The following is an 18,004-nucleotide window of genomic DNA, read 5'->3' on the forward strand; positions in this document are numbered from 1 at the left end:
GAGCCGGACGAGCCGAATCCCTCCAGACGTTATCAGCCTTGCGCGGCAGCATGAGCGCACGGGGCCCGGCCCTCGGCCTCCTCCTGCTGCTGCTCTGGCCGGCGCAGGTGAGCGGCTTCGGCGACGCGGACGGGCGGTGGAGGACGTGGCGGGGAGAGCCGGGGAGGGGGCGGCGGGCCGGTCCCCTGAGGTCCCGGGGAAGCTGCTCTAGCGGGGAGACCCCCGAGAGTCCCACGCCTCTCCGGCTTCTGTGTTCAGCCGCGCGCTCTTCCCCGAGGTCTGGAAGAGGCTGGCAACTGGGGGCTGCTTGTTTGCCCTGTTTTGAGCTCATTTCAGCTGTGGTCACCCAATTTCTCGATTTAGGATGCGGGATCAGAAGGAAAGAGGAAGGTGGGTAGAGAAGGATAAAGGCATTATTTAACCTCCTTAAAAAGATTCTGCTACATGCACACCAACTCTCTTAAATTTGTGGGATCCATCCACTCTGTGTCCCCTTCTTATTGCCTGAGGATGGAGGTGGAAGCGGAGGTACAGACGGGAAACAAAACTCACCAAGTACTTTACGTGAGTCATCTTGGTCTTCTAAAGTGTGCAGGATACCTGTCATCAACTGCTGTTTGCGTCTCAGGACACTGAGACCCACACGGAGGTAGTTAAATTTCTCCTTGTCACAATTAGCCAGCGACAGGATGGGGCCTGGAACTCAGTGTCCTAATTCTCTTGGGGGTGCCTCTCCTTAGTTTAATAGCTTTGAGCAAGAGCACCTGACTGTGTGTCTAGGATGTGGCCTAATGAAAGCAAATCAGGATGAAAGAGTGAGCCTCTGGGAATTCTGTGCCCTAAGCCCACTAACTCCCCTCAAATAGGTGTGTCAGTTTCAAAGAAGTAGTAACTCAGAGGGCAAGCAGATTAAGGGGTTTCCTGGTTGAGAAAAAAATTCTCTTTTGACTTCTGTGTAGTTCTCAGATGGTAATAGGTGACGCTGGCCCAATAATGGCTCAAGAACCAGGAGAAGAACGGTGACTTCCGTGTGTGCGTGTGTGCGTGTGTGCGTGTGTGTGTGTGTGTTAGTGTTAGTTATCCCCAGCTGTGTGGGCTTGTGGAAGAACACACATCTGTTATTGGGATGAACTAGAAGAAAGCCAACTTTAGGAAGGCATTTTGAGATGGCATTAGTTAGTAGACCCCTCAGTAGTAGCCCTGTGGCTCTGGACACATTACTCTCAGCCTCAGTTTCTCCTGAAGATAAATAATACCTTATAGAGTTATCAGGGTTATTTAGTAACAGGGTATTTTGAGAAACCTCATCACTGTAGCAATGTCAAGAAAACTTAAGAAATAGTAGCAAGTATGTGCCTTAGAGAACATACAGTTGCTTAGTTTCCTGGAGTTTTAGATCAGGACCTAATAGGCAGACTTCACATTATTAAGAAGCTCTGACTTATCTCTGAAATGCTTTTACCTCAAAGTACTATCCAAGGCTGATGGCCAGGAGTGCCTCTCTTCCTAGGACATTTGGGATGGGTCAGAAGTTGGTGGAGAGTCTCTTTCAAAAATGCCTGGAAGCCTTATCAAAGTCTAAATCTTAACTGAAAACAATCCTGTTGTTACTTTGGAAATTAACCCCTTCGTTTCTAGTGACTTTCAGTGCACCTGTACAGATGGGGCAGCGTCGAAAGCCAAACTGGGTGGGGGAGAGAGTGTCGGCTTTTAGAGTTCATACCAATGATAGCAGCTCACCTGGCTTCAATCTGAGCACTAATAAAGTTGTCATGGAATTGCAGACTAACTGTGCTTTGTAACATCTGGAATAAATTAGGGGAGAATTTTTGCTTTTCTTAATTTTTAACATTTACAGATGATGAAGTAACATTACTCTAATGCCTGGTTTTTAAACCCTGTAGTCAACTAAATAAATGTGTGTGGTTTTGAGACATAGTGTGAGTGTCTCCTGGCTGTAATTTTTTTAAGTTTTATCTTGAGGGACTTGGGACATAGCGAGGCCTGGGTAGGAGTTATGTATTTAAATGGCTTTTCCTGAGGAGATTGGGATTGGGTTAACTCTTTTGACCTAGGAATGATTAAGAACAACCATCTGAAGTGGAATGACTGTGGGTAATTTTTCCCCATGTCCCCCACTCTTTGATGCTGTGATCAGATATTTTACTCACATAAGTAATCAAGGGGAAAATGAGGAGTTTTTTTGTTTGTTTGTTTTTAATTTTAACAAGTGGGCAGAGAGAAAAGGACTAACTGAATAGGCCTCTGTATTCCTTCAGTGTTTGTTATGCTACCCAGAACAAAGAATCCCTCTGGCAGCGAAGACAGTGTGCTCTCCCTTTTCTGGTAGCCCTAATTCACTCTCCACTCCTGAAAGTGATGCAGTATCTTAAGCATGGCACATTACCTCCTGCAGAAGCCTGGATTAGATGTCTAATCTGATCTCAGGCGCCCCTTTCTGCCCTTTGGCCTGCAGCCCTGTGAAGGACATCAGCTCTCCAGCCAAATTAAACTACTGCTGGCAAAACCCCGCCCACCTTCCAGGGCTCCATTTCACATGCTGCTATGACCATGACATTCTTGTCCAGTTCCCCCAGCTAGAATGCCTTCCCTCTGAAGTTCTCAATCTTTGTTTAAACTGCAGGAACAGTATTTGCTGCCTGGTTAAAAGTCTTGGGTGTGGGTCTTGACTCTTCTCTTCCCAAGAGAGATCTTGGGCAAGCCAGTTGTCCTCTAGAGCCTCAGTTTCCTCCTTTGTAAAGTGGTGTTAACAGTTATGGCCCCACTTGCCAGGGTGCTTGTAAAAAGATAGAGAAATATTTTTGAATTGAATTTACCAGATTGCAGGCTTCTTAAAAGCAAGAATTATATTTTATCTCCATATATGACTGGGACTCTTCACTTGGGACTTTTTTTTCAATATAACAGAGATAAGGTCTTGCCATTTTGCCCTGGCTGGCCTTGACCTCCTGGCCTCAAGCAGTACTCCTGCTGTGACCTCCTAAAGTTCTGGGATTATAGGCATTAGCCATCACACCCAGCTTTGGAATTATTTATTTATTTTTGAGTCAGAGTCTCACTCTTGCCCAGGGTGAAGTGCAGTACCATGATCAGGGCTCACTGCAGCTTTGACCTCCCAGGTTCAAGCAGTCCTTCCATCTCAGCCTACCGATTAGCTGGGACTACAGGCACGCTACCATGCCCAGTTAAATTTTTTGTATTGTTTTGTAGAAACAAGATCTCACTATGTTGCCCAGGCTGGTCTCAAACTCCTGGGCTCAAGCAATCCTCCAGCCTCAGCCTCCCAAAGTGCTGAGATTATAGGCGTGAGCCACCTCACTTGGCTTTGGGATTCTTTTTAATCACAAAATCTTTAGATCTCAAAATGGATTTTGGGGAGGGACTTGGTGACTAGGGAGCATCAGAATTGGATTTACTGTTGGTGTGTAGGTGACAGCGATGGTCATCTACGGTCACCAGGTTTTTCTTCACCTGGACTATGCCTCTTAGTTTCTTGAATATTTGCTTTGGCAACAAAACTATGTGTGCTGCAACTGTAGCGTTGGGGCATTTGAGAGGTTTAAGGTTTTGTTAAGATTTGATTTTGTTTATCTTGCAACTGTCTCTTCCTCAGGTCACAAGAGGAACGCAAAATAACTTCATAAGCATGAAGTGGGTGCTCTGGGTACAATGTGGGATGCTAAGATCAAAAGAACTAACCCACTAAAAAAGCTTCTGTACACTGTCAAGTGCTGTGTAAATGTTCATGATTACTTTCCATTTAGTTCATTGTTGGGGGAGGGAAAGCTGGATACATAAAAACTTAATGAGAAAGGCTCGAATAAGGATTAAGACAAAATGTCTTGGGAAGTCCATTTTTGAGCTGAGCTTTGGAGTATGAATTAATGTATACCAGGCAGAAAAGAGGAGAACTAAGGAAAACTGGGAGAGTTGCCTAATTATCGGCTAAAAACTTGAAAACGGTGAATTTTTCGTTGTAAATTATCTCAGTAAAGCTGTTAAAAATTCCCAGGGGACTATGCTAGATCACAGAAGACTAAAGACAAAAATTATGCAAGATATCTTGTGAAGTTTTCCATTGCTGTCACACATCTGATCTTTTTTATCTTTTTTTTTTTTTTTTTGGAGACAGGGTTTCACTCTGTTGCCCAGGCTGGAGTGTAGTGGTGCAATCCTGGCTCTCTACAGCCTCAACTTCCTGGACTCACTACAACTTCACCTCCTCCTCCCTTTGCCTCAGCCTCCTGAGTAGCTGAAACTACAGGTGTGCTCCACCACACTCAGCTGATTTTTGTATTTTTTGTAGAACTGAGGTCTCACTATGTTGCCCAGACTGGTCTTGAACTCTTGGGCTCAAGTGATCCTCCCACCTCCGCCTCCCAAAGTGCTAGGATTACAGACATGCCTGGTCCAGCTGATCTTGTTTTATCCTCACAAAACCTTTTTAAGATAGTCATAATGCCGTTTTTTTTTTTTTCTATTTTACAGATGTGAACTTTGAGGCTTAAATTTGTCCCAAGGTCACATCACTAGTAGATGGAGACTTGGGAGCTTGACCTACTGTCTTCTGACTTCTGTGCTCTAGTTCGTTCAGATTCAAAGTTTTGCTACTAGATTCTTCATGTTTAGCAAGCTTAATGGAATGGGTGTTCAACAGATGTTCCACTTGGTCAGTAAGGTGTCTCATTCAAGGCACGTTCCGGTTCCCAGTGGCTTCTTCAGTAGTCTATAGTCAATCAAGGATGGAGTTGGCCTGTTGGCCTGACCCATGACTCTGTTGCCACACTGTGTGAACATTCCAGAGAAAAAATCCTGCAGACATTGTATGCTGACACCCACTTTTCTAGTTTTGTTTGAGTCTCGTGGTTCCTACTAACTAGTATATGACCTTGGGGCAATCATGTGAAGAAACTACAGGATAAAGTTACCCGTAAAATGAAGACTTGGACTAACTGAGCCCATCTAACTCTCAAAATGTACGATTTAAGCACCCACAGATAGGCAAGCCTGGTGCACCTACAAATCACCCTTTGTTATGTGGATATGTTCATGCCAGGTTGGCTGTAAAACAATTCCAGAGATTTCTGTCAATAGAAGTTGGGCCAGCCCAGCCTCCACCCCAAATGTCCTATTGTATTTGTTTTGTCTGCCTCCCTGTCTCCAAAGGAAACAGCAGCAGCTTAATCTCAGGGCAGGATTCTCTGTGCCACTCCGCCACCCCATCCCACACTGTCCTGCCTGGCCAGGCTAGCCTCTGCTCCCTGGAGAGGTAGCGAGACAATCGAGTTAGACAGCAGCCCCTCTCCTCCTTGCCCTGACTGGAGCTTGAGCTGGGTGTCTGTCCGGATATTGCCATGAGCTTTACCCGTCCAGGGCAGGGCAAAGTGGGATGCCAAGCCCTGTCCTCCCAACTGTGGTGGGATGCTAGTCTTGGGTTGAGGACTGTCAGTGGTATACCGAGGAAGTGAGTCATCACTTGACAACTGCCTGGAGAGGTTCTTTCAAAGATGTGAATAGTGTTCATTATTTTTACAAGTGAAAATAATGTCTAGAAGGAAGAACCCTTGTGTGGGATCCTGGTGGATGGGACAGCCTGTCTCTGGTGTATTCTCAAATTCTGAGGATGCATCAGTGCACAAACTGGGCTGAAGTTTGCACCGTGCAGGAGCTGGGGGGCGGGGGAGGCAGGATGTCAAGGGGGATGAGATGGAGATCGCTTAACTTGGCGTTCACAATCATGTCACGTATGAGACACATGACCTCAGCGTGCCTTCCCTGATCCTTAGCTTGCTTACCTGTGAAATACTGCTATAGTACTACAGAGAGTACAAATGAGACAGCAAATGAGAAATCACTTGACTCTGCCTGGCACACAGCTGCTGTTCAGCAAGGACTTGAATATGCACGGGTTAGTGCTTCTGCAGAATTTGCTAAGGGCAGCCTGAAGTGTGAGATGCTGTGGCTGACGTTCCATTTCTCCATGTGATCATGTATACTGTTGGAGTCTGACTTAGCAGTTGCTGTAGTGGCAGACGTATAGCAGAAGGGACTTCTGGAACCTTTTCTGAGCTCTTCCTGTTCTTGTTAAAAGAAACCTTCCTATCCAGTCACATACCAATAATTAAACTCTAGACAAGTTGTAAGATATCCGTATGACCTAACCTTTAAAAATAGAAACTCTCTGGCCTTGTAACTACAAAAGTTCTGGGCAGAAGCCAAACCATCAGCAGTTCTCCTTTCTGAATGCCTTATATAATCCAGTTGTACTCCCTCAACTCATGGTGAGCTTTGATGAGCTCTGGATCGATGCACACCAGATGTGGGACTGTGGGGAGTTTCCAAGGAAGTTTTACACCCGAGCCTTGCCCTGGAGGATTGCATGGCCTTACAGGGGAGTTCAGACAAAAGCAATAAAATACCCTTGCACTTTCTTCCAACATCACAACTTTGCGATTCTCATAAATCTAAATTCTACTCGATCCCAGGGCATGACCAATGCAGAGGCAGACAGGTCCCACTTAGTGTGGGACAGGAAAGGGAGGGCAGAGAGATAGGTTTGGAACACTGGAGAGTGGGGGTGGACAGAGCCAGGGTGAGTTGTCTGGAGCTTGCCTGGCAGGCAGCAGGAAGACCACAGGGTAGGTTTCTGAGCACCAGAAAACTTGGGAGCCACTGTTCTGGAAGAGGAAAGGGGCAGCCATGGGTGGGAGAAGGCTGGCAAGGGCACCTCCCAGGAGTGGGTGGTGCATTGGCTGTGGAAGGTGGGTTTGAGAGGTGCCTGAGGTTTTCATTTTAAACTTAAAAGGGATTGGCAGTAGAAGACACTTCAGAGGAAAGACTGGTTTCCTCTTAACCACCTGAAGCTGCCCAGCAGCTAGTTAGAAGTGTGACTAGAGAGAAACTGGGGATCGTTTGAAGCTGAGAGAGGGGTTCATGAATAAAATCGGAGCACTGTTTATAGGCACATGCAGGCAAAAGGACAAAGAGAGAGATGAGATTAAAAATCTACAACGGGGCTGGGTATGGTGGCTCACACCTGTAGTCCCAGCTACTTGGGAGGCTGAGGCAAAATAATTGCCTGATTCCAGGAGTTTGAGATCAGCCTAGGCAACATAGCGAGACATATACTCTAGCCCAGGCTGATCTTGAACCAGTGCGCTCAGGTAATCCTCTTGCCTCCATTTCCCAAAGTGCTGGGATTATAGGCTTGAGCCACTGTGCCTGACTGGGAGGTGTTATTTATACCCACTTTATAGATGCAGAAACTAAGGCACCGAGACCATGTCTTCAAAAAAATAAAACAAATTAGCCAGGTGTGGTGTCACACACCTGTAGTCCCAGCTACTCGGGAGGACTGCCTGAGCCCAAGAGGTTGAGGCTGCCGTGAGCTGTGATGGTGCCACAACACCAGTCTGGGTGACAGAGTGAGATCCTGACTCAAAAAAAAAAGTACAAGAAAAAGAGATGAGATGAAGGAGGTGCTGGGAGGCTCAGGAATGCAGGCGGGCAAGCCTGGGGGGAGGACAACTCCTTTGTGGCTCCTTTTTAAGATGCTTTGAAGAGGGAGATGCAGATAGATATTCTCCCTGAGTGTAGTAGTATGAGTGATTACACACGTACTTGTGTCCTTCCACAAGGTGGGTCAGGGAGAGTGTAGTGCTGGAGGAAGACCTTCATTTTGCAGTTGATTATATTTTATTTAGAGACTGTTTTAGAGCCAGAATGCTCTGGTTTGAATCCTTGCTTTGCCACTCTTTGACCATGGACAAGCGATTTAGCCTCTCGGTGCCTTAGTTTCTGCATCTATAAAGTGGATATAAATAACACCTCCCAGCCAGGCACGGTAGCTCAAGCCTATAATCCCAGCACTTTGGGAAATGGAGACAAGAGGATTACCTGAGCCCACTTGTTTGAGACCAGCCTGGACAACAAACATGCCAAGACCTCGTCTCTACAATAAATCAAAAAACTAACCGGGCATGGTGGCAAGTGCCTGTATTTCCAGCTACTTGGAATGCTGAGGTGGAAGGATCGCCTGAGCCCAGCAGGTCCAGGCTGCGGTGGCCGTGATTGGACCACTGTACTCCAGCCTGGGCTATAGAATGAGACTCTGACTCAAAAAAAAAAAAAGAGGATGTATGAAGTGCTTTCACAGTGGAGCACAGACTGGACAATAAATTGCATACTAATGTGGAAGGAGGAAAATGAGACTGCATTGTCAGCTGGAATAGAAAAACATCAGGCAGAAGATATCCAGCAAATTACTATTGCACAATATGTATCAATGAACCTGCAATGAATGCATGTCAGTGACTGTTTCACGTTACCATGTGTTAGAAAAATATAAGATATAAAGCTTTGCTTTTTTGTCATAAATAAGTCCCTCAATGTCTAATATTCCATAGTAAGCCAAATATCATTACCGTAAAATAATTGGTTCCAACACTACACTATTTAATATGAAGTGATTGGTTTTTCACTTTTTTTGTAAAAAAGTGCAGTTGGGTTGCTGGTAGGTGATCTGCAAGATACCTTTGAATGCAAAGGTGCCTGGCACACTCTAAGTGCCTTGTAAGTCTTCCTGGGCCACACTGGCTCAAGGTTGCGTCTTTAGGCAGGAGGACTTTTTGGGAAGCAAACCTAAGGAGAATTGATTCACACCCAAATTTCCTGGGACCAAAGAGACCATGGGCATTTTATTTTTGGGGCGTCTTTGGAACCTCTGTCCTGAGGCCCCAAACAGTTGGAAGACATTATTAATAATTCCTTACACTTGATACTTGATGTATGGTGCTTTGTAGTTTACTAAGTACTTACCACATATGTACAGATACTTCCTTATTTGATCTTCACGTGAAACCTGTGAGATAAGCAGAGATTGAGCTTCATTTCACAGGTAGGAGCATGCTGTTCAGCATAGAGTGACCTCTAGGTGTGAGCCCAGGTGCAATGGGCTCAACAAGCACATTTATTGTAGGTTCTTGAGTTCATGAGATCAGAACCCAGTGATGCCAGAGGTGAGGGTGTAGTTGCTTCGTGAGCTCTTGACTTCACTGCAAAGAAGAATTTCAGAGTGAATCTGAGTAGAAGTTGAAGATAGGATTTGTTAGGATGGAAAAGGAAACATGTCCAGAGGAGGACATGAGTGCCTTAGGAGAAAGGGCACAGCCAGTTGCTGTTAGCTGGGTGCTTTGTATCCTTTAAGATAGTGGTTAAGCAGTCTTCTTCTACAACAAAAAATCTCTGCCAAAAAAATCTCTGCGCTATGTGGGGAATGCAGTGGGTTGTAGTCTGTTGATCACTAGTTTCTGTTCTTATTATTTTTTCTAGGCTGACTTCTAAGCTTACTTGCGTCATGTGAAATAGTTGAAATAATGGTAAAAGTTATTGTTTTATGGTTTAAGTAAGGTGTTTTTGGAAACGCCATGCTCCGGTGCTTCTGGTTTCAGTAGCTGTGTGTGCCAGCCACCCTACATTTGGGACTGGGGCAGGGGTTTCAGTAGCTGAGTGTGCCAGCTGCTTTGCATTCTGAGGCTGGGGCTGGAAGCCTAGTTAGTGCAGGTATTGTTTCAGAAAGTTGTGTCCCTATCAGTCAGTGCCCTGGTGCCTCTTTATCATGTTTTCTAGTCACCTAAGCTATGCCTACCTGTAAGAATCGTGTGTGTCTGAGCTACAGTAGCTGTCCTGCCACCCCAGGACTCCTGACCACACTCCATGCCTTCCTCTCCACCACTCCTTCCGTCAAATGGGTAGAGACAACACTCTGCTTTTAAAAGAAAGAGATTATAAGGAATGATTTGTGAAAAGGAACCTAAACAGTGTTGGGTCATCCTTACTTGCCTTTATAGGATAGCGCCAAGTGCTGAGTTAGGGGATTTTAGACTTAACACCCGTCCTGTTTGTCAGGCCAGAGCTGCAGTTTGTTGACTGGGCTTCTGTCACTTCTGCTTCTGTGGGTGACAGTGTGCCCCTGAGGCAGAGACCTGCCTGGCTGGTCAATCCTTTGAGCTCTGTGAGGTCTGGGGCAGGACTCCTTGTGTGTAAGTGGCATATAACCATCAGCAGTTCCGCTGCCTCTGTAGACAGCCTTTGTCTTTGGTTAGCTGGGTAATGACCTCTCTGTGGGAACTGGAGTTGCAGTACTTTCCTTAGAATCGCCAGGTATACGGGAATACCAGTTGGGATTCTCTTGATATTAAAATAGTGGTGGAATTTGACAACTTCTGGCCAGAGGATTGGTTTGTGGCTTTGTTGAAGGTGTGCCACTTCCTCGTTTGCCTAATTTCTCTTGTGACCTAAATATCCGACTTCTAAAGAGCCATGAGAGGGGTAAGTCCTAATTTTTGTTTTAGGTTACCTGAAGAGCGAATTCAAAGAAAAGTTACATTGACTCCTTGGATCCCCCCACATGTTCACCCCAACTCTTGCCTGTTTTGCCTCTCATGTTTTAGGGCTTCAGGGTCTGTTTTGAGATTTGTGTCTTGATGCCAGGGGCCAGCACAGGCTGGCTTAGCTCCTTGCTTGTGTGTGGGACACTTGCCGCAGTCACTAGGGAAAACTCGTGCTGTAGCTTCTATCAGATTTTTTTTAATGGCTTTTCCACCTGGTATCATGGGAGCCACGGCTGTTTCTTGATATCTTCTGTTTCCCCCTGGGATCCACGGCTGCAAGCAGACAGCTGTGGCTAGCTGTGCTCTCTGTGGCTGGCTGAGTTCATTGTGATAGAAAGGGTTGGGCCTGTGTGGGCAGTCCCCTTCAGAGCAGGACGCTGACTTGATGATTCACACTGAGCGAGTTTTCTAACAGCCTTGTGACTCTCACATGGGGAATATGAGTGACTCTTGAGAAATCTTTGCATAAGAGATTTTAAAATTTTCTTTTGAGCTTGCTTTGGTGATTTTTCTTAAAGTTAGCACATTCCTTGTTTTCAGCTTAAATCTCAAGGACAGGGTGTTCAGTCTTGCTCCTTCTTACCCAGGGTTATTACTGGTTGTGATTTTGTTCTTCATGCTACTCTTGATGTGCTGATGTTAACTAACTTCGGTGTATATATAGAAATAGCCTTTCACTGTTTAGTTAATACCGTACTTTGTACAAATGTGCAAAAATAGTGCTTTTTCACATACTGTCTTTTTTCTACCTGTCTATACTGTGGGTTTCTTACAAAAGCTAAACAAACTATAGCTTTTGTTGTTGTTGTTGTTTTAGTCAGAGTCTCATTCTGTTGCCCAGGCTGGAGGAGTACAGTGGCATACTCAAGGCTACCACAGCCTCTACCTACTGGGCTCAGGCAATCCTTCTGTTTCAGGCTTCCAAGTAGCTGGAACCACAGGTGTGTGCCACCACTCCTGGCTAACTTTTTTATTAGTTGTAGAGACAAGGTCTCACCAAGTTGCCCAGGCTGGTCTCGAACCCTTGAGCTCAGGCAGTCCTCTCGCCTCAGCCTCTCAAAATGCTAGAATTACAGACTTGAGCCACCATGCCCAGCTTTTTTTTTTTTTAAGTCAGAGTCTCACTCTGTTGCCCAGGCTGTAGTGCCATGGCATACTCAGTGCTACCACAGCATCTACCTGCTGGGCTCAGATGATCCTTCTGTCTCAGTCTTTCAAGTAACTGGAACTATAGGAACACACCACTACACCCAGCTAATTTTTTTGATTTATTGTAAAGATGAGGTCTTGCCAAGTTGCCCAGGCTGGTCTTAAACCCCTGGGCTCAGGCAATCCTCTCTCCTCTGCCTCCCAAAGTGGGGATTATAGGCGTGAGCCACCACACCAGGCCCAATAGCTTCTTATCAACAAATAAACAAGCAAGAAATAAAAATTATGTAAATAAACAAGTAATTTCCATTTGTAGTGCCAGATCCCCCAAAGACCCCAAAAATGAAGACACTGTGTCCCAGAAGCCGAAGAAATGTACCAGAGACAATGAACAAGACATGGACTTTATTCAGGAACTTAACAGGGAAGGTGGTCCAGGAGTGGCTGTCTGGGTAGGAAAAAAACCATGCCTGATGGTGAAAGGCACACAGGTCATGTAGCATTTTCCATAGGGCAGAGTGTGAGGTTGCATGTCAAAAGGTAGAATTTCCAGTGCGCAGGTACAATGGGCGAAGGGGCTTACACATACATGGCATGTCTACAAAATGCAGATTCTCTCTAGGGGTAGAATTTTTTGTATTATAATGAACTAAAGTTAGCCAAAGGTTATGGACTTTGGTCTAGGCCTGCCCAGCTCCAGCCGACTGCCTTAGGAAGGGTGCTAGAGAACATTCAGTATGAGAAGCTGCAAGATTTGGTCAACAGGTGCCAGGACACCACGCCCACGGCCTCAGCTTGACCTTCGTGTCCAGGCTGGAGCCCAGGGGGACATCCTGGGTTGGCTTCCCTCAGGTCCAGCCCCTGGGCTTGGAGCCACATCCTGGGTTGGCTTCCTCCCTAGGCTCCAGCCCCCAGCTTGGGGCCATATCAGTGTGTGCTCATGTCGTCACTGAGGGTGACCTGTTTCTCTGACTTGACTAATAGGCATCTGGTCTATTTTAATTAATACTTTTCAAAATGTGTAACAAGTACCTCCTGCTGTTACTTCATTTTGCAAGTAACATCAGCAGAAGATTCTGTAATCGTACTTGAGTGGACACTTTGTTGTTGACATCTATTGCTGTTTGTTACCATTGAGATCCTGGTGACACCAAGTTTTGTGTTGACTTTCTGTAGGTGTTTTCACAGTCCTGTGTTTGGTATGGAGAGTGTGGAATTGCATCTGGGGATAAGAGGTACAATTGCAAATATTCTGGCCCTCCAAAGCCATTGCCAAAGGATGGGTATGACTTAGTGCAGGTAAGTTCATTATCTTGGAAACACAAAATGCTGATCACGAATTCCTCTGTAATCATACCTTAAATGTCATTGTGGGGTGGAGGTGGAGGTGAGACTAACCGGCTTACATCTTACCCTAAACTCTAACCTGTAGCAAATAATGGCAGAGAAGATAACGCTATCACTCCAGTGGTGATTTTCAGGGGCTGCCTTCATAGCCCTCATAAAGCTTCCAAATAGCAGCTTACTATTTAAGGATTGACCTAGGTCCTTCAAATATTGTGCTTTGCAAACTATGCGCCATATATTAGAAGTTAGCTTTTTTTTGGTGCCTAGATTTTAGGACTTGAAAGGACTCTGCTGCTCAGTGACTATGGCTTCCCTGTCCCCTTTCATATTGCTGTTCCCTCTGTGTTCACCGACAGCCTGTGAATTTTGGCTGCTACCAGGATTCTGCTTTCCTTTCTCTTTTTTCCCATCCTTGATACCCAGGGATATTTGAAAAGAATTGAAAAAAATCACGGTGAAAGCCTGGTTTTAGAGACTTAAGTAATTGAAATCAAGTTAACACAATAACAGAGCTCCTCGCCTCACTCGCTTCTTTCATCAGAATTATTATTATTTAAATTTTTATTATAAAAATGTGGGATACAATTCAGGGTTGGGTATACAAACATTGATCATGCAGGTATCCCTGCTAATGAGGTATGCCCCTCCCTCCCCTAGCAGTTTCTCTCAACTGCCAATCCTACCCCCCCCCACCAACAGTTTCTGATTACTGCCAATCGCTTTCTTAAAAAAGAAAAAAACCAAACAGAATTATTTTAAAGACTTTGACTTTCCATAGAGTGACTAATGGAAATAGTAAATAGCACTCTGGTTGAATTTCAACAGCAACAACAAAACAAACAAACAAAAAACCAAGATGAGGTAAAGTGATTGTCAAGAAAGGGGAATGATCTTCCAAATGGAAACAAATTAGAACTATCTGCTACCTCTGCTTGTGAATCCCTAGTTTATAAATATTAATAGTAAATGTGCGAGCTTTGCACATTACAAATTCTATGGAAATTCTGTGAGAACTTTGCAGATACAGTATGTGTCTTACTCTCGTGTCCCTAAAAGGGATTCCAGGAGTGAGGTTGTCTTATTTCATTGAGGAGCGTGTCCTTATTTTAACTGCGCTTTCTCTTCTGAAAAGGAACTGTGTCCCGGCTTTCTCTATGACAATGTCAGTCTCTGTTGTGATGTTCAGCAGCTTCAGACACTGAAAGACAACCTGCAACTGCCTCTACAGTTTCTGTCCAGGTAGGCTGACCACCAGGCAAGCAGAACAGATGGGTTTAGGTATCTGTGAACTGCTTATGTTCAGATTTCCTTTTAAAAGTCAGGTTTTGTTTTGTTTCGTGGGTTTTAAAATTTTTTTAATTTTTATTTTTTGAGTCATGGTCTTACTCTGCCGTTCAGGTTGGAGTGCAGTGGCACGATCACAATTCACTGTAGCCCCGACCTCCTGGGCTCAGGCGATCCTCCCACCTCAGCCTTCCAAGTAGCTGGGACTACAGGCACATGCACCACAACTGGCTAATTTTTTTTTTACGTTTTTTAGAGACGAGGTCTCACTATGTTGCCCAGGCTGGTCTCGAACTCCTGGGCTCAAGCGATCTTCCCACCTCAGCTTCCCAAAGTGCTGGGACTACAGGCATGAGCCTCCACACCTGTCCTGTTTTGTGTTATTTTAACAAAATATTTTTATGACTTGTCAAAAATAAAGAGAAAATAATGATCAGATATGGTTCTCTTGCCAGCTGCATTCAGAGTTAGCACTTGGTTTCCTCTGAGATGTCCTCACCCTATGGGGTGTCTGCATTGTGATTGGGGACGCATTCCTTTCCAACTCGAGTCTCTATGTGCTGTGGGGAAGAGAGGTTCCTAAAGTCTGCTCAGGTCCCTGGCCCTAGACACTCATTTGTGTAGGCCTCTGCATCACCTCCCTCTGTTCACCTCCCCTGCTGTGCCCGTTGTTCTTATCTCTTCTGTGGTGAGACAATGTGCTGGAGTCAGGTCCTCAGCAAAGCTGGCCTTGGGTCATGGTCAGCAAGCTTGTTCCAACGAGTTGACTTGTTTTGTCAGAGTTCGTTTTCTATTTAATCTGTCCACAGTGACCCTGGGTTGTGCAAAAGGGCTGAGTAGTGGATGTTCTCCCGTGGGCCCACCCAGCAGCTCTCAAACATACAAAAGAACACGCTGCTGGTGTTCTTGAGGACAGCAGAGTATGGTATCTTTCTACATTTTTTGGACTTCGGCACACTGATAAAGATGTATGGGAAACACTTAGTAACAGGGAAGATGCTTCTCTGCAAATGTCACTGTGGGTGACAGGGTGCAAGGCGACTTCAACTGGGGAAATTCTGTTTCTTTCCAGATGTTGACAGCGGAGAGTGGAAAACCCCCACTAAATTGATTTTTTTGTTGGTTTTTGTTTTGAGATAGTGTCTCAGTTTGTTGTCCAGGCTGGACCGCAGGCACGATCACATCTCACTGCAACCTTGATCTTCTGGGCTCCATTGATCCTCCTGCCTCAGCCTCCTGAGTAGCTAGCTGGTACTACAAGTACAAGCTACCACACCCAGCTAATATTTATATCTGTAGAAACAAGATCTTCCTATGTTGTTCAGGCTGGCCTTGAACCCCTGGGCTCAAGCAATCCTCCCTCCTCGGCCTCCCAGAGTGCTGGAATTATAAGCATGAGCCACCATGCCCAGCTAAATTGTTTTTTTCAGGACAGCTTACAGTAATAACCTAAAATTGAGAATCTAATCGGGCCAACATATCTTATGGAAGGCTGGTGGACGTTGATGGAGCCAAATTGGAGTCTTTGTCCCTTTGTCACTTAGCATTCATTTTGGTGAGGCATTACAGACATAAACATCAAAAGATAACCAAGTTTCCCCCGTGTTCTTAGAGGTACCAAAGCTTGAGTTATGATAGCGAGTAAGATAAACACCTGCTATATGGAATGGTATACAGCTATCAAAATTGATTATTATGGAGATTAAATGTAGTTACATGGAAAGTGTTTGAAAACCGTGTGCACCTAAGAGTGACTGCTATTAGAATAATGTAATTGTAGTGTCTGACTTTGTCATGGCAAAGCACAGAGCTCTTGAAAGAGAATCAGCGTGTCTGTCTCCTTCCCTAGAGCAAAGCTTCTTGAAGGCCAGGACACACTTTTTCTCATTCTGTGTCATATGTGGTCACTGAGTCTAGATCAGAGTTGAAAATAACCTTGACTGTGTTGCAAGAACGCAAGTCTAATAAAGCAATAGCTCTTGTAGGTATCAGTGGATCAAATGGAAAGGAGATCTCTTTTGCCACATGACAAGTCAACATTGGGAGCTTAAACTTTGAACCTGAAGGACAGCAGACAGCTTGTGGTTCTCATGAAACTGTGTGCTTCTGCAGTGCTTTTTGCCAGAGGACATCACTGCTGTTTTCTTGTTTTTGCTAGGGGATATCTCCCTGTGTTTTTGGAAGGACTCAGGGATTTTCTGGGGCTTGGAAGAAAGCCCTATAATAGGTTATAAGATGAAAATTCTGCCAGGCATGGCGGCTCATGTCTGTAATCCCAGCACTTTAGGAGGCCAAGGCAGGAGGATTGCTTAAACCCAGGAGTCTAAGACCAGCATGGGCAGCATAGCAAGACCTCGTGTTTCCAAAAAAACAGACAAAAACTAGCCGAGTATGGTGATGCACACCTCTAGTCCCAGCTACTCAGGAGGCTGAGGCAGAAGGATCGCCTGAGTCCAGTAGGTTGAGGCTGTGGTAAGCCATGATCATGCCCCTGTGCTCCAGCCTGGGCAGCAGAGTGAGACCCCCAACTCAAAAAAAAATAAATTCTGATAGTAACTATTTTTTCTTCTTAATCAAAATTGTCACCACAAAACTCCAGGACAAATAAAATATGTCTCTATAATACAAAATGCAGACTTCAGAGAAGCATCTTTCTTTTTTTGAAATTATATCTGGACAAAATAAATATAGTAATTATATTTACTGTACTCCAGCCTGGGCAACAGAGCAAGATCCTGTCTCAATATCTTAATATTGTTCTTAATATCCTTGCCTATTTTAAATCATTTTTGGTGACCCTGTTACCTATAAAATTATGTAAAATATAATTTGCTTCTTCCTTAGATGTCCATCCTGCTTTTATAACCTAATGAACCTGTTTTGTGAGCTGACGTGTAGTCCTCAACAAGGTCGGTTTCTGAATGTTACAGCAACTAAAGATTATGTTGATCCTGTCACAAACCAGACAAAAACAAACGTGGTAGAGTTACAGTACTATGTCGGACAGAGTTTTGCCAATGGTAAGTAACTTTTAATTATTTTTTTACTGCAGGAGATGGGAGTAGGTTGTTCCTTTTTGTTGTCCTGTCAACTGTGTGGAAAAACACAATTTTTTTCAGTTCCATTGGCCAGGAAATAAGAGTTGTTGCTTTGCTTGTATCCTAGGGCTTAAACTACAAACAATAATATAAATCTCCTTAAGGCTTTCACCTCTTTCTGACTTTCAGTTCCCACATGGAAAATTTTGGTAGGAGCAAATTTGCTTCTGTACATTTTAGTAACCAGTGGAACTTTGGTTCTAGCGAATGTGAACTGTGTAACTTCATAAACTACCACAAGGCTGAGGAGATAGAACTAGTTAGCAGAGGAGAGGAAGTTATGACTCTGAAGGAACAGATCACCAGCAGGGAATGTCAGCAGCCCAGCAGGTAGAAGAAATGGCCTTCCAACAACCAGAAATCATGGGGCAGTCTCAAAGAGACACAACGTGTGTTAAAGATGACTGAAATGCAAGAATTCTGAAAGAATAGGGTGCTACAGAAAAAGAATAAATTACTATGAATTAGAACCAACCGAATTTACCAGTGGGAAATAGTCATTGAGATGGACTGAAAGATAAACAGATTAGACAAAGCTGAACAAAGAAAGTGTCCAAGAACAATCTACAAATAACAGAACAAGAATTTAGCAAAGTTGTCTATTATAAGAACAACATACAATTAATTGTAATGACCAAGTAAAAAGATAACAAGAAATATAAAAAAGGATCTATTCACAAAAGCAACCAAAAGTAACATACCTAGGAATCAGTC

At 44.5% G+C, this 18,004-nt stretch overlaps 1 protein-coding gene across 1 annotated transcript in view; it reads left to right on the top strand.

Annotated features, from left to right (window-relative positions):
• Positions 1 to 6: 6 nt before the first annotated feature.
• NPC1 (NPC intracellular cholesterol transporter 1) overlaps positions 7 to 18,004 on the top strand; it is a 54,282-nt gene continuing 36,284 nt past the window's right edge. Inside the window, exons 1-4 of the mRNA XM_008060773.1 lie at positions 7 to 107; positions 12,738 to 12,860; positions 14,041 to 14,147; positions 17,037 to 17,212. Coding sequence (XP_008058964.1) covers positions 51 to 107; positions 12,738 to 12,860; positions 14,041 to 14,147; positions 17,037 to 17,212 — 463 coding nt within the window. The 5' untranslated portion in view covers positions 7 to 50. The remainder of the gene's footprint in view (positions 108 to 12,737; positions 12,861 to 14,040; positions 14,148 to 17,036; positions 17,213 to 18,004) is intronic.

Source organism: Carlito syrichta, unplaced genomic scaffold, assembly GCF_000164805.1.
Source record: "Carlito syrichta isolate Samal-C Ts95f unplaced genomic scaffold, Tarsius_syrichta-2.0.1 Scaffold304726, whole genome shotgun sequence".
Classification (NCBI taxonomy): domain Eukaryota; kingdom Metazoa; phylum Chordata; class Mammalia; order Primates; family Tarsiidae; genus Carlito; species Carlito syrichta.